The 16556-nt window shown below is 40.8% G+C and overlaps 1 protein-coding gene across 6 annotated transcripts in view; it reads right to left on the bottom strand.

Moving 5' to 3' along the window:
- Window positions 1–16556, bottom strand: part of cald1a (caldesmon 1a) — a 131125-nt gene that overhangs the window by 6188 nt on the left and 108381 nt on the right. For 3 of the 6 annotated variants that reach the window (XM_044108076.1, XM_044108072.1, XM_044108071.1), the window contains 11 exons: window positions 14120–14257; window positions 11937–12339; window positions 11525–11557; window positions 11307–11417; window positions 10678–10781; window positions 7759–8026; window positions 5710–5847; window positions 2121–2164; window positions 1929–2004; window positions 1644–1781; window positions 1046–1141 (listed from right to left, as the gene is read on the bottom strand). In XM_044108076.1, coding sequence (XP_043964011.1) covers window positions 1046–1141; window positions 1644–1781; window positions 1929–2004; window positions 2121–2164; window positions 5710–5847; window positions 7759–8026; window positions 10678–10781; window positions 11307–11417; window positions 11525–11557; window positions 11937–12339; window positions 14120–14257 — 1549 coding nt within the window. The remainder of the gene's footprint in view (window positions 1–1045; window positions 1142–1643; window positions 1782–1928; window positions 2005–2120; window positions 2165–5709; window positions 5848–7758; window positions 8027–10677; window positions 10782–11306; window positions 11418–11524; window positions 11558–11936; window positions 12340–14119; window positions 14258–16556) is intronic. The other 3 variants (XM_044108074.1, XM_044108075.1, XM_044108073.1) reach the window with 2 other exon arrangements.

Below are 16556 nucleotides of genomic sequence, written 5' to 3'. Positions count from 1 at the left end.
GAGGAGTGTTTGTTTGTTCAGAGGAAGTGGAAAAACGGAAACCTCATTCCAAACCAAACACATCTTACTTGAATCTGCTGTGAGGTTCCAACTCTGTTCTCGGTTTTAGAGTAAGACGTTTAAGTGTACTAAGATATTTGCACTGGAAACTAGGCAAAAGAAAATACCTGGTAAGATTTTGTGGTTTTGCAGTGTGGTAAGCGCGTAATTCTGATAACCAACAAAGAAAATAGCCAATGAGTCTTTTACGTCACGGTTTATTTCATTTCACCCACTATTTTTTGCAGGACTGTTTATTTCAGCCACACTGCTGGTTTTTGGATTGGATGGATCCACCTGAATCAACCTTGAGGTAATCACAGATAACTCTGAATTTAACAAAAGGGGCAATCTTTTCCACATATGATCAACTTGCTTTTCACATCTTTTACTCTCAATACATAAAATCATCCTTTTCAAACCACTTTTTTTTTTTTTTGATCTGCTACATTTTAGTGGGACAAAAGAGCAGAAAGAGAAGAAATCTGGAAGGGGTCATTTAATTTTTCCCAGTGTGTTTAACAACAAACCGTATAATGAAAAATTAATTCTCCACTGTATCACAATAAACTTTTAAAACTGCATGACAGAGTGCACCCGGCTGCTGTCGACAATTTCCATCTGTTGAAATTAAAACTATGTCTGTGGCCACCAGGTGGCGCCAACTAGATGACAAGACAACCCGGTTCTGCTCCCTGAAACAAAGTCTGTTCTGCAGGGAAGAGGGAGAAACGTTTTTATTGGAAGGGATTAGATGTTGCAAGATGAAAGCTCTCTTGGAAAACAAGATAAAAGAAAAGGGATTGACAAAAAGAAAAAGAAAATTGTTCTGATTCAAATCTTTTGTTATATAATGGAACCAACGCTGAGAAACTAGAGGAGCACCTCGTGAATGAATATGTGGGTTATCACCACCCACAGCAGGAGGCTGATTAGGACGTTTCTCTCTTGATATACTTGTGTAAATTTTGCGGTTCTGATCTGGGCTGCAGATGCAGTGACCTACCGTTGGCCTTCCTCCTGACATCTTGCCGCCCTCTGGGGTTTTATTCAGCCAGTCGTTGATGCGGCCTGCCACGCCCGTCTTTATAACAGCTGCTTCCTGTTTGAGCAAGGTCAAACGTCAGCCAAACTTGCAGTAATCGCTAGTCATTCAACAGTATTCACTCGGCGTTTTGTTGTGTTGCAACTGCAGGTTTGACAGATAGGGAAGTGAAATGTTCCTGCCTTTTACAATCACCTAATAAGTGACTTGTCCGGTTATAGCTCTTAGTCATCAAGCAAAAAGCAATGTTTGGTAGAAAAAGGAAAAACACTGCACAACACCCTGAACACACCATCTCTACAGTGAAATATGGTGGTGGCAGCATTATGCTTTGGACACATTGTACTTCAAGAACAGAAAAGCAGATTTATTGAGATAATACTTGAAATGTGACGCTTACAGATGGACTCCATTCAATCTAATCGAGTCTGAGGCATCATACAAAAATAAATAAATTAATTAAAGATAAAGATGCCTTGTTTTTTATAAAAAAAAAAAATGTTACTTCAGGGTAAAAGGGACCCTATAGATACATTTTTTGTAGTTTTCTTTCTTTTACCTTAAAAGTGCTTCCAGCACCTCCAGGTGAGCTGAACACATTGCCTTTCTCCCACATGCTCTTAATGTTTCGTACGTCAGTGACCATGGGAAGATCCAACACGGTGGAGCGAGGGGATTTGGACTCCTTGTTCTCTCGCTGCGAAGACGAATAACGACCGGGTTAAACAGGGATGGCAGCTGTAGTTGTGGCTGAACCATGTTTTATTAAAAAGACAAGATTTCGTACCCACCCAGTGCCATTTTGTCCCTGTAAATAATGAATAAATAGCTTTAAACAACTGACCTGAGCAGCTGAGGTGTACTGCTCCAGCCGGTTGTCTATCTTGGACACCACAGGAGAATGAGACGCCTTCACAGAGCTGCAGAGACGACATACCTTCACATTAATATGTCACACCTAGACATTTCAGATCAAGCTAATTTTAATATCAAACAAAAATAACCAAAAGGCAATTCTTAGATGAAGAAGTTCTACCTTTTCTGTGCCGACTTGTTCAGGAATTCTGCTCTTTCTCCAATCTGGAAAACAAGATCCAAAAGAGTTAGAAATATTGCTTTTGTACCTAATTTGGGCATTACGCTACTAATTGTGGATGAAAGATTTTCCTCACGTAAACATTGAGGACCAATCTAAAATCCAAAACGTGATGGAACGCATCAAAAGAGTCCCTCATTGTTCCCTCTGTGTGCAAAAGTTGCTCTCCAAACAAGCACACGCATGCAGAAAACACAAGACAAACAGAGCAGGCTCTTTCCCTTCCCTGCTGTAGAACTGTGGGAATCTCAGAGGGTTGTTTATGATATACACAACATGAAGACTTAAAGAGGGGGTCGCATTCGTCGGTCACAACATTCTGTAGATGGAAAAAAGACAAATGCTCAGAAAAAGCTCTCGTTTTACCCTTCTCCCCCCCCCCCCCCCCGTGAAAACAGACCTTTTGCTCGGCTGCTACCGAATGTTGAAGCTCCAAAAATAGTCTCCCGACAGGAAATTCCCCATTCTCAGACGCTTTTTTTTTTCTTTTTTCTAAAGAGCTGCATCCACCCGAATGCAGTTAAAGTAATCCTGTTAACCCTAATCGCTTTCCTGCACATCCCTGCAGCCTGTCCTTCATTTGGCCTGCTGTCCATCTCTGCTTTATCTACAATACAAACCAGGGTTATGCTGGTTAACGGCTGATAACAGAAATGCGAGCACTTGGAGATGTGGGTTGTTGCACTGTGAGCTTTTTCCCAAGCAGTGAGGCATAATTATCTATGCTTTTAATGTAACAGGATGCATAAAAATTGCTATTAACTAAAAAAAAATAAAAAATCATGTGCAGGGGGAAAAATATAAAAAAAAATAAATGGGGGAAAAGTGTAGATTCTCAATTGCATGCTTGTATTTTTAAAAATCTGAAACAGGGTTTTGACAGGTCTCACTGAGGCATGAAATTCACTCAGCACATAAATTGAGCAGGAAATTGCTCAATTTCTGGATGGAATACAAAACAAAACAAAAAAAAGCCAATATATCTCAGCTTGTGCAATTTTACATGGTACAACCACAGCTTGATGGAATTGATTGAATTCTTTTTAATACAATGCCTCCAGTTATAGGACTGGTACACCCAGAAGAGAAAACAAGACATAACAAAGGCCATAAAAAAATACAAAGCCATATTAGTCCATCTTTACACATTACTGTAGCTGTTTTAGCCACACTGCTAACTCTCCAGTTGTTTCTTACCTGGCTAGCTCCTTAACACAAATATTAGCAACCATGTCACAGCTGAACTGTTTTTTTGTTGTTGTTGAATTTCCCACACAAGCTTCTCCTCTGCTACTCTTAAGAGTGAGACAGAAAAACAACATATTGTTAAGTCTCTCTTGTTAGCTAGCTAGGAAGCTGAGTAGCTAGCTAGAGTAAATAGCCTGCTTTTGTTAGCTAGCTGGCCAGCTACACAGATAGATTTGCCACTGAAGGAAGAAGCTGCATCTTGTGGTTCTGTTTACCATTCACAATCTTAAAAGTAAAGGACACTGTGATCAAATTTACATCTAATTTTTTTTAAGGCGCCAACAACTGGTTATTTTTTTTTCCAAAAGATATTTGTTTGCCTGTCATTAGACAAAAAAATAGTTTAGCGTTACAGTTAAAACAACTGTTTCCGATGCCGTGGCTGTGGCACGCAACAGCATTAACATTATGTTTAAGAAGAAGAAGCCTCTTGGCTAATACTGGATTCATTTTCTGAAAACTGTTACACTGAAGTGGGAATGTTTGGGGATGCTGAGTCGCCTTGTAGTGAAAGTTGCAGGAATAAACTTTTTTTTTAGCCGTTCTGATGGTTAGAACTGTTATTTTCAATACATTAAAAATGACAGTGACAATGTCTCGCTCTATTCACATTTCTGTGTTGTCCAGTACTAACATTAACCAAACTTTAATATTAACCATATATATGTTTAAACTGCTGGAAGCACACATGTGTAAAAATGCACACATTTCAACAAAATCACAACCTTAAGTTCCTTCATAAGCAATCTTGTATGACATGCAAACATACATGCATAAAAACAACCCACCACCCCCCAAAACACACATGCACAACAGTACCTACAGTGAACATGATGACAAAGTAAGGCTGTGTCTGAAAGGTGGAGAATTGAAATTTGTTTACAACCTGGCAACATTCAGGACTCCGGTGTGATCAGAGCTCACCATCAGAGCCCTCATTTAGTCTGGGGGTCTCTCTGGGCCAGCACCATATTACTGCTAAATGTCCCTAATTTGATTTTCTCCACACGCTGAAAATCCCCCTCGATTTTCAGCATGTGGGAGTTGACTTCTTGCAACACTGGAGACATTTATTCACATTTAAATTATCTAAACCTTCCTTATCTGTGACAGTTTTATGAAGACGAAAGGAAGTGGGGGACACAGACTGGCGATCTATTTTATATGAGTTTATTTGTGTAAACAGGATAAGGTATCTGCAGACTTTTAAAGAGTCACTGAACCTCTCTCATAATAACAGATCGTAATGCTTGATCTTAGTGAGATAACTCTTCATAAATAAGACCTAAAGAAGATGAGAGGTACAGTGAAGTCTTAATCTTTTAACATTTTGGATAATGAGTAGAAACTTTGAAGTACTGCCAGATGAGTGAGATTATAGGCAAAATATGCAATGCTAATTTACCTGTGAAAATCGACCGATAACTTCCTGTTCACTATATGTCTATCCAGAGCAGTGATTGTAACCAAAAAGGTTTAGAGTGAGTTTTAAAGCTGTACCTTTGAGCTATTAGCTTTGCTAGGCTGCCTGAAAAGTAAAGCCAGTGTCCAAGGATTAAAAATTAAAACTTCTCACTTTTGGCCACCAGGGGCGCCGTTTCAACACCAGTTTAGGATCTTTTGCAGGTACAAAAAAATAATAATAATAAAATAAAAAAGTTTAAAGACATTACAAAACAACTTGTACTCAAAGTGTTTGTTGTGAATTTTGTTATAAAAATGCTTCCCAACACTTAGTTTCTTCCTGCTGCTACAAGAAAAACTATTTTTTATCGGAACAGAAATCCTAATTCTGCTTTAATATGGCACCAACAACTGAATAAAAAAATCCCAGGGAAAATTTTGATTCCAGCGTCTCAAAATCTTCATGTTTTTGGCCTTGCTTGGCTTCATAGTAACAAGTGTCATCATTATTCATGAAGGAATGAGCCTGTAGTCTGAATGCAGGGTAATTAGGCCATGCTCACACTCGATTAGACTGTAATATGATGGTATTTTCCCTGCAGGTTAACAACATACCGTGAGAATCTTGTACCGGTCCGTTCCTAATGGAGACAGATTTAGAAGCCAAAAAAAAAAAAGCAACAAAGTTTTAGATTTAAAGATAAACTTCTGCTCTCCTCTCCAGAGTTTTCTTTACTTTAACCAGATCGGTTTTGTGGTTGGAGGACTTTTACTCCTGAATTCACCATCATGGAATGAGAAGTTTGAAGGAACGGAGCTGATTTATAAAGAATAATCAATGTGAGCGTGAAGTGACAGCCTGAGAAGGTGAGCTTACCTTGAGAGAAGAGCCTCGGGGACTGACGCACTTGAACGGTTTCCCCTCCCCGTCCACGGTGTCGTCCACCTTCTGCCTCTTCTCCGCAGCCTCGGCCCGTCTCCTTTCAATCTCCTCTTTCATCTTCCTCTTCTCCTCCTGCGGCAGACAGACAGAGGCAGGCTTGATTGGGGCTTTACTTTTACATTCGTTTGGTTATTGCTGAAGCTGCTGGACACTGTTGAACCTGCAATCCACTAAAACTCTCCAGAAATAAGACTTGTAGGAGAGGAGAGGTTCCAGTGTTGCGGAAAAAAAACAACAACCTTACAGATTTCTTGTGTTTCTGGACTTTTTTTTTTTTTGTCGTTTTGTCCGTTGTGATTATTTAATTTATTTAGGGAAATAAGCTTTCAAAACCAATCCCAAATTTGCAGGTTATTTTCATTTCTAAAGAAATATAAAAAACGCTTTAGAAACATAGTCATATACACCCATCAGTCTGGGAAATGATACCAGGTCATTTCTAAGGCTTTGGGACTTCAGTGAACCACAGTAAGAGCCATTATCTACAAATGGAGAAAAAGTGGAGCGGTGTTTAACCCTCCCACGAGTGGCCGATCTACCAAACGTTCTCGCTGAGCCAATCAAATTCTCACCCAGGAGGTCGCAAAAGAACCCAAAACAACGGAAGACCTCAAGAAAGTCTGAGGCTCAGTGTGCAACAACAAGAAACTGGGCAAAAATAGGCTCAGTGGGAGCGTTCCAAGGCCAAAGCCAACACTGGCTAAAGCGCCAACCCCAAAGACTTCTGGGAAATCATTTTGAGAACTGACGAGAAAGAAGAGTAAGTTTCAAAGAGGTGAGAAACCATTCATATCTACCACAAAACTGATGAAAAAAAAAACGAACAACATACTGATAGTCCAACATGGTGGTGGCTGTGTCATGATGTTGGGCTTTTAATGTAATTAATGGAACCAAGATTTCTGCTCTATAGAATAAATTCCTCAAGGAGAATGTCATGAGTTTGTGACCTCTACCAAATCTGAATCTGAATGACTCAAATTTAAAAGAGCAACAAAATGAGATTCAAGAATGGTCTAGTCAAAGTCTAGACGAAAATCTGATTGAGATGCTTTGGTATGACCCAAGCCAGGCCATTCATGCAAAAGAAAAAACAAATAACAAAAGTAGGCTCAAACAACAGGTTAATGTTTTCTCATAGGGCCAGGTCAGTTTGAATACATCTTTACTAAAGTAAACGTTTCTAAAAATGATTTTGGATGAATTTTGTTGTGTGACGAAAATGCAAAAACAAAAGTAAGCTGGAAATGCATCTTCACAGAACCGTATTTTCTTGAAATATATTCATATCCAAGGACGGTGCAAGGAAAACGAAACAATGTGTCAGACAATCAGGGCCAGCAGAACCAATTAAAGACGAATCAAACTGATTTAGTTAATCAACTCCAGAAGGTTACGACCCTGCTAAACTCCTCAGAAGATATTCTTATTTACAGTTTGTCCCCTCCGTCAGACAACGGCCCATTTTGGACAACAACCCAACAAACTGCTATAAAAACCAATTAGCGTACGAGGCGTTTGTAGTAAATTCAGACAATGGCTGGTGCTTGGCAGAGTGTCAACGCTCTCCAGCTTCCTTGTCTTGGTTAATTAGTCTCTCTGTATCTCTGGGCCATCTTTTAATTACCAACCAAAAGGCCTCATTAACATCACACAAGAGGAAGAGAGCGGGGGCTGATGGCGAGAGACGAGCCGCCACGTTCGGTGCCAAGATCAACAAAGACGACCCGGCCCGGGTGACGGCGAGACCGCGGGGGCCTCGGGGTGCGAGGAAAAGCGACGACACTTCGGTTTAGCCGAACATGACGACACAAAAGAAGATTCATAGAAAGACATTGGGCTGAGGCTGTTTGTGAGGGGAAGAGGAAACAGCGACAGACAGCGGGTTAAGACTTACAAATAGGGCGAGGACTTCAGTGTGTAGCGTTGATCTAGAGTCTGACATTGTTGACGAATTAAGCATTGTTGACGGTGAAGTATTACCTCCTCTCTGGCTTTCCGTTCCGCCTCCTCCTGTTTCCGCTGCCTCTCCTCCTCCTCCAGCACCTTCCTCCTGTCCTCCCGCTTCCTCTTCAGCTCCTCCAGCTCTGCTTCGGCCTCCTGCTGCTTCTGCCTCATCCTCTCGAACTCCTCGCTCTCTGCGTCATCGCGCCGGCGCTTCAGCTCCTCCAGCTTGCGTTCTGCCTCCAGGCGGCCGTCGTCGTCCTGCTCGTCGCCGGCGGACACCTCAGGGGAACGGACGCTGCCGCGGCTGAGGCGGACACGAAAACACAGACTAGGGTTACCCGCTTGACATTTGATCTGTGCTTAATATTTAAACACAGACACTGAGGGATTTTCTCTCAGAGAACATAAAAATACACACAGTACTGCTTTGCATAGTTAAGCTGGAGCTTGCGAAAAGTTTCTGGCTAGAGTTGCAGAGCCGATCGAGTCGTTCCCCCAAAAGACCTGTAGCTGGAATTGCAACAAATTGTTGACTAATACACAATGGAGGACTAGATTGTTGCTTTTTTTTAAATTGTGAGAATACATTCATGCTAGCAAAATAACGTTGCAAAATTACAGGAAAGAAGCAAAGATTTGTGACTTGCTCATCAAGTCTGTGATTCTTTCTTCGAAACATACAACTGTTTTACAGCCCTGCTGATGATGATAATTTCCTGTTGATGTGTTTAAAGATTAAAGACATCTTTACCAAAGTATCTCTTCCCGAGATGCTCAACATTCATCATTTTAATTTTTTGTTATTTTTGGTGTGGTAGTTATAAAATTACCACTTCATTCTGGCAATATTGTGACTTTATTCTGGTAATAAGACGTATTTCATATCAATACGACTTTTCTCATATTACTACGACTATTTTCGTATTCTGACTTTATTGTTATGTGACTTTTTTCTTGTATTATGACTATACTCTGGTAATAAGACTAATTTCATTTCAATATGACTTTCCTTTTATTATTATTATTATGTCTTTGTCTTCCAACTATTCTAACATTACAATGTTTTTTCTTGTATTATTAGATTTTTACTATTGTAATGTAACTTCATTCTAGTATTATTTCAAGTTAATGTACAATTTTAATTTCAGAATACTACTACTATATTATCATGATACTATGACTTCGAGTACAACTTTTCTCTCACAATTCTTGTAATATGACTTTATTCTGAATACTAATACTCCTGTTTCATTAAAAAAGGCAACATTTTTGACACATTTAATGTGCAAATAATGTATTTAGGCAGCTAGTTAATGAGGAACCTGTCAACAGATAGTTGGATGTAAAAAAAAAAAAACATATCTGAATGGATGAATGAGCTGATGGATGGAAGTATAGCTGGATGGCCAGACAGAGAAATGGATGGAGAGATAGCCAAACTGCTGGATGGAGATTAGACCACATAAATGAGCGTTTCTCATCGGGGGGAGTTCAGAGGACAGCAGGGGGCGCTGGTGGAAACTTTTTACAAAAGACGGGAGCTGGGATTCCTTTGTGGGGGCGTTTGCACGAAGGTAAACTTTACACCCTAAATGCACAACAATACCAGTTTAGACTTTGAGCAACTTGTTAAAACTGTATTGTGTAACATTAAAATATGCTTGGTAACAACTGTTTCGATGGCAGCTCTCCTTCCCTTCAGTGTTTGTAGCTTCTTGCCGCAGCTTCGTGGTCCTGCTGCTGGTACCTTAGCGCATCAGTTCAGCGTTACACCGGCTGATGACGTTGCTGTGATTCACTTGTGTGGTGTCTGATTTTCAAATATTTTATGTTTTATTGAGGGTGTTTGTACATATGTTTGGCAGTGCTGTGATTACGTCAAAGCAGAAGCTGCTAATCAAAGAAAACTAAATGGAAATGAATGAAGAACAAAATGGAAGAATAAACTAAAACTAAATTAACTACAGAGAAATGAGCTGGTATGGCAAGAGCTTTCGAGCAATAATTAATACAGAGGACTATATGGCAAGAATAAACAAACAAACAAAATATATAACCCATGTTGTACGGCATTAAAATGATGTGGAACTTTTGTTTTTCCACTGAAAACTCTGTTGCACAGTTATGCCATGTGGGTGAAATTTTATGGATTATACTCTGATGCCCCATTCTCCTGAATGCAGCACAGAACTGCTCCACCAGAAACTCACAGAAACACTGAAGAGAAAAAGAGTAATGATCAATGTAGTTGCAGTTCCATCCCTGTTTTAATGTTGCAGAGCACTGTCGTTTTGCCAATAGATCAACGTGTAAACTGGCATTGCTGTACATCTTCTATCTGGTCATTTTATGCAAGATTTAGCAACTAACATCAGAAAATTGCACAGAACAGGAATATTTTTTCCCCCACTCTGATTGGCTGCTATTAGGCCTGCCGATTTTATGAATGTCCATTGCATTTTTCGTAGACGCTTGTAAAAATAATTTCTATTCACATGGCCTTTTTGTTCTCTGGAAAATTACTTTTGATGATAAATACAAAAACAAGCATAAAGTCAAAACGTCGACAATAGCGATAGTAATAGTAGCAATAAAATAATACTCAGTGCAAAGTTACCTACAATTTCTTTGGTGGGGGCAGTAAGAGACCTGGATAATAGATAGGGGGGCACTGGCCCAAAAAATGCTGAGAAACACTGAGATAGATGGATACATGGACAGATAAACAGATGGATGGATGTTACAAACTAAAATGATAAATTGGTTAATAATGAAGTAATGAAGTGACACTGGAAGATAAGTTTCATAAAGAAACATATTTCATAAAAGGGAAGTCTTCACAAACGTCCCAAAATGGCTAATTAACCCAGTTTTAACTTGGTGAAAAGTTCAGAAATATTTAAGACGACTGTAGCCTTGGCATGAGAAGCAGACAGTGACACAGCAGGTGCGTACCTGAGGGTCCTCTCGGGTTTCCTGTGCTGTTTGGGAGCCGCCTCGTCATGCAGTCCTCCGTTATGCTGCCACTGATCCTCCCCAGACCGTTCCCTCTCGTTCACCTGCCGCCACACACACAAACAACAACAGCGACCGTGAGGGCGGGAGGTCAAAAAAGGGGTGGAGACGCAGAAGGAAGGGGCGTGGTAGATTGTGAGCAAAATCCAAAGAAAACGTGACTGAAATGTGACGAGTTGTCTAAGTGGAAGAGCTGCAGAAGGAACACAGTGACCGCCACTCAGTGGAACGTAACAGAGTTGCCTCGGTTACGGTGCGGACCACGCCACAGACACGAGGTGCTCGGGTAATTTCAGCGTCCCGCTGGGTTAATCACGTTACATTTTTTTCTTTTTCTTTTTTGCTCTTTACTGAACTCCGTAACAAGTCTGATTATGACGCTGAAGTTACCCAGGAAGATCTTTCGTTTGAAGAGGTGCAGCACACCTATACTGGAGTTCTTACCGCATGTAGGATACCTCATTATCCTCTGATTGCTGAATCTCAGATACCTCAAAGTCCTCTTCAATGTCATTTAGTAATAAACTCTTGCTCTCTGTTGGGATATCTACATAATCATCCTCAGGTACCTCTTCAGCCTCCCCTGATGCTACTGAATCCTCCTCAGCCTCGGAGTTTGCTGACTTGGCCTGACTTGAACTCTCACTGACTACCGAATGGGTTTCGTCTTCAATCAGATCCTAAGAAAAGGGATTACAGCAGTTCTTTGAAGCACAGATCTGGGATTCGCTCAAGGATTTGTGCTAAGAAAAAAAAAGGAAATCTCCAAGGGACTTGGCTGGCATACCTTGTGTTGCAATACAGTCTCCTCTCCTGATGCCTGTAGAGACAAGCATCGTGTTTGCAGGTATTTCTCAGCAGAAAGTCATTTAACCCCTGAAATTTTCTGCATTTTCCACAAATTCCAATGTGCTTTATTGGGATTTCATATGATAGATGCTCTTGATTTAAAACTAAAACCTGACAAACCTTAATCTGGCACCTTGAAACAGATCCAATGCCACCAGCTGTCTACAAGATTTCCCCAGTTAGTCAATAAAATCAACCTTTTCTTCAGCAAAGTTTAAAAAAAAAGTCCTTCTGTTTCACAATAATGAACAACTATCAAATAAAATCACAATAAAATATGTCACAATGTTAAAAAGTTGGTGTTAATGCCTGAAAACTACAGTGACCGAAGAGAGCTGAACATGACTGACCTGTTCTCTCAGATTAGACCCTCTCAGTTTGGTTTCCACAAGTTCAACTTTGTCCTCCTCTTCCTCTTCCTCCTCCTCCTCTCTCTCAGGAGCAAGCTCCTCTTCCTCCTCTCTAGGTTCCTCTTGCTCTTTTTCCTCCCGCCTCGAGCCGCTGCTCTCGGTCTTCTCCTCGTCCTCCACGGTGTCACGGCAACGGCGGCTGCTCCAGGAGGGCAGTTCCTCCTCTGTGCTGTTCTTCTCCGGGCCGTCGCCGGCGGGTTCCAGCTGCCTCTGCCTCTCCAGCGCCTCCTTCATGCGCCTTTGCCGCCTCTCTTCGCGCTTGGCCATGCGCTCCTGCAAGGCCTGCTCCTCGTCGTCCCCGCCGCCGCCGTAGGAGCTGCTCACTGAGACGGACTCTGTCACGCTACGGGGAGAGGAAGAGGACAAACCGTTTCACTGCGGGGATCTTTGCATTAGGTCAGAGAAGGCGCCGGCTGTTCAGACAACAAGTCCAGCCAGTGCTTATAGGACACTTTACAGTTGTCGTAATTGTTTTTGTTGTATTTATTACACTGTGTTTATTAGTTATTAATGAAGATTACATTTAAGATATGTCATATTCAGTATTCCCAGCATCTTATACCAAAAATATAGACTCAAAAGTAAATCAATGTGCTTATAATGGGAATCTGGAGAAACTAAACAAAACCACATAAAGCACATCAAAATATGGAAGTACAACATTATTAGCACAGAATAATGTGCAGTAAATTAAAAATATTTTTCATTGCACACTGTTTACAACCTTTCAGCAAAAGGTCAAAATCGAACAGTTATGGGGTCAGGGCAAATCTGACAAGATGCACAAAAGTTGAGAGAAAATGCTTTATTGGGTTTTTGTGCTGTGGTCTGTTATGTAAAAATTAGCAATAAAAAATTTGTGCATCAGTAAAATAAACAGGGAAACTTTTTCAAAAGCAAATTTTTTTTTGCTGTTTTTGTTATTATTATTGTTTTATTACCGTGTTTTTTAAAATTAGTTAGGTTTTTAACACCGATATGAACAGTGATGGAAATCAAGATTTGCATCAGTACTTGGCTTATGTAGTTTTAATTATAAATCCGTCCCAAGACACTTTTGTAGTTACTTTTTTAAAATTGTAATTCTGAAGTAATACCAAATTTGTGACAAGACAGATTAAATGGTGTTTTAGTGAGTAAACATGGAAATACAGACACTGTTCAGTTAAACAGCAACTATAAGTATTTATTATATGTAACACAGAAATAATTAATAGAGCTAATGATTAAACTCAAACTTTTTTAAGGTTGCAAATGAATTCCTGAATGCAAACCCTGCTCTGGTTAGCGCTTAGCTTCCCTCCCCAATGGGAATATTAATTTTTTTTTTTTTTTCCCCAAACTGAGATTGCTGTCACTGCAGGTAGAGCACAATAAATCACTACTTTGCATTTACACGCCTACGTCCAAAACAAACATGTACATCCGCGTTATCAATCTTATGCCAACACGCAAGCAGACCATCTGAAAGTGTATATCCTCCGACCTCGCTCAAACCAGCGTGACTCAAACTGTTCTGACCTAAAACGTCTGGCAAACATTATCGCTGCAAACAATCAACAATGGTTTATTGCTTGGTCGCGTCTCGGCGTCCTCAGGCACAATCCCCTTGTTGTTTGACCAGCCCAGGATGTATCTCCAAGCCCAAAGGGAGGAAACATTCATGACCACAAAGCGACGTCTGTACTTCTGGATGTCGGTTCTTCCCACCACTTCCACTGTTGCAAAGACGACTCATCAAACAACCAATGCAACGTGATGGATTTTTTTTTTTTTTTGCTCTTTGGCCATTTTTCAGATGAGATCATGCATTAGTGAAACACCAAATATGCATTTTTTTTCCCTAGAAAGGAAGTCCTCCCAATTTGCTGCTTGCTTTATTCACTATCTAGGTCATGGACATTTCGTTTGAGATGAAGAAGCGCCATTTTTACTCAGCTACACTAGTTTGTGGCTTAAAAAGCTGAACTCTGTACCAGCAGGAAGCTTCACAGCAAGTCCCCTCCCCGCTGAGGAAGAGCTGAACCGTTCGCTATTATTTGCATTTTTGTCTCCAGTTCTAATTTAACAGCGACACTGTGAGGTAAGAAGTTCATGCAGTTGCTTTTCAGTGCGAGCGTCACCTGTGGCTGTTGGTCATGACGGCGCCGTCCGGCTGGCTGCTGGGCTCCTCGCTCTCCCGGCTCCTCAGCCTCTCCTGACGCGCCCTGCGCCTCCTCTCCCGGGCGGCCTCCTCCTCGTCGTCATCGTTCCTGAGCATGCTGAGGGGAGCGAGAAGAAGAAAAGCCAAGTGAGGGGAAGAAAGGACATTTTCGTTTCCGAGTCTTTTCTCCCCCACACCTCCTCCTCTTAAGCCAACTTTCAACCCTTCTTCCCCTCCTCAATTAAACCTCCAAGTCAGAGACTTCAAAGTGAATGATTCTTTAAATTGGACTGTAATCACCACAGTGACCAGAGCTGATGGATTTGCTTCAGGGTTTGTTTTTTTCCCCCCTCAGATCCCCGCCCCACTCCTTTTCTCTTATCACGCTGACCTGTCAGCTGTGAGACATCTAATACTTCTTATCGAGGCTGCAGTTTTCACGAGCTGATAAAAAGTCAGCCTGAGACCAAGTCTGGCTGCGGATAAGAGAAAGCCATGAAAGTGTTTCAGGATTGTCCAGATCTGGTCTAAATTATAAGTGATCTTAACAGCTAATTCTTTGAGAAACACATTAATACCAGGAATTGGGATTTTCGAACATGAACAAAATTAAACAAAAAGTTGAAATAAAATCAAGTGAAAAGTTGTTCTTTTGTGCTGACATAACGGGAATGAGCCAGTAACTATAGACGTATATGTCAAAGGTACATTAATTCAATTACAGCAGTGATAATCTTGTATATTTTTGCAAGGGGTGCAATTATCTGCATGCTAAAAGCATCAGAGTACTTGATCTTTAATTGAACTGGAATGGTGAGCCTGGGATTCAAAATGAATATTGTGGTTTTCATCCAGGCCACGGAAAACTGAACCACCTCTACACCCTTAGTAGGATCCTAAAGCTGCATGGGAGCTCACCCAAACAGTTTACATGTTTTATGGACTTGTCCAAGTCCATTATATGGGCTGTCAGGTTCCAGTATGACCGCCGTCAGAACTTGGTTCACATTGATGGCAGTAAGTCGGACTTGTAGTGGTTCAGGCATCTAGTTAGGATCACTCCCGGGTAATGTGTTCCAGAAAAAAAAACAGCCGATCCTTCTGGAACAACTTCCGCACCGAAGAGTGTTGCATGACATAGTACGTCTTAGATATGCTGCATTCACTGATCAAAACTAAATAAATAAATTAACACAAAAATCTTATTTTTGGATTTATGATCAGCTGACCACCGGAAAAGTCAGGCAGAAGTGAAAAAAAAAAGTCAATTCTGATCACAGCTTGATGTCTTGGTGCATCTTTAACTTAAAACAATGTTTTAACTTAAACCACATTAACCTTCAGTTGTACTTATTTTATTGAAACTTAAAAGTGAAACTGGTAATTTTGAAAAGAGGGGAAAGAAAATTTGTTTTTTAAAAAAATGTTTTCTACTCTTAGATAACTTTTTAAAATTTAATCTTGAATTTCTCCACATTTCACACCGTTTTTCTAAACAGGTGTGCCGATTAAGCGGCGGGGAAGTGCAGGCGATAAAAATCAAAAGCGTTTTACTGCTTCAAATAACAAAAAAAGCCCGATTTTCCACCTGGAGGTATCTGGTCAAGCCTCCAGCAGACGGGATAACGGCCAGAGCAGGTTGCGTCTCAGACATGGGTAAACATCTGGTTTTTGAATTAGGTTTTACAACCTTCTTGCTCTACTTACTATAATGCCCAGACATTACCAAGGATGTACTGTTGTAAAAGAAAAGAAAAAAGGCAGAGAACCACACTGTGGTTACATCTATTTAATGCCCTGCATCAACAAGACATCATAAAAAGGTAATAAAAAAAGTTCACAGTCTATTTCCTTTTAAAGCAAGTTTAAATGTAACTTAGATGTGATGAAAAGCAACAAGTCTAGGCCTTCCTCTGGGGCCAGAGTCAGCTTGGGGAATGCTGGAAGGTGCAACTGAACGTGAGCTACAATAAGCAGTATACATGGAAGATGTTGCAATTCCAAGTACATCTGATACCAAACTACCTCTTAAATATGGATGCCCGACATCAAAGTCATCATTTTGGTGGGGTTTTTTCCCTTTAAACTTTAGGACTTCTTGTTGAAATCAGATTGCTTGGGTAACCTCACATTTATGAACAGAGTTCCACGCTTCGTTGCCGTCGCCCTGGCTGACCTTTACACTCCCACCGCGAACCACACGCCCCAGCTACCTCAGATCACAGTGCAGCGTCTTGAGGTCAGCCAGCGAAACATGCCTCTGCATGTTAATTGCAACATGTGTGGGGAGCGGAGCCAAAGCTGCTCTGGTTTATGCAAAGTTTTACAGCTTGTGAACAACTTTTCCCTTCATTTCGCCCCATTCAGCTGCTACCCGTCTCTCTGCCTCTGGCTCCAATTTTGCTCCCACATGGACC

Source organism: Gambusia affinis, linkage group LG23 (assembly GCF_019740435.1).
Source record: "Gambusia affinis linkage group LG23, SWU_Gaff_1.0, whole genome shotgun sequence".
NCBI lineage: Eukaryota > Metazoa > Chordata > Actinopteri > Cyprinodontiformes > Poeciliidae > Gambusia > Gambusia affinis.
Note: the sequence above shows the minus strand (reverse complement) of the source record. Positions and strands in the feature narration are given on the sequence as shown.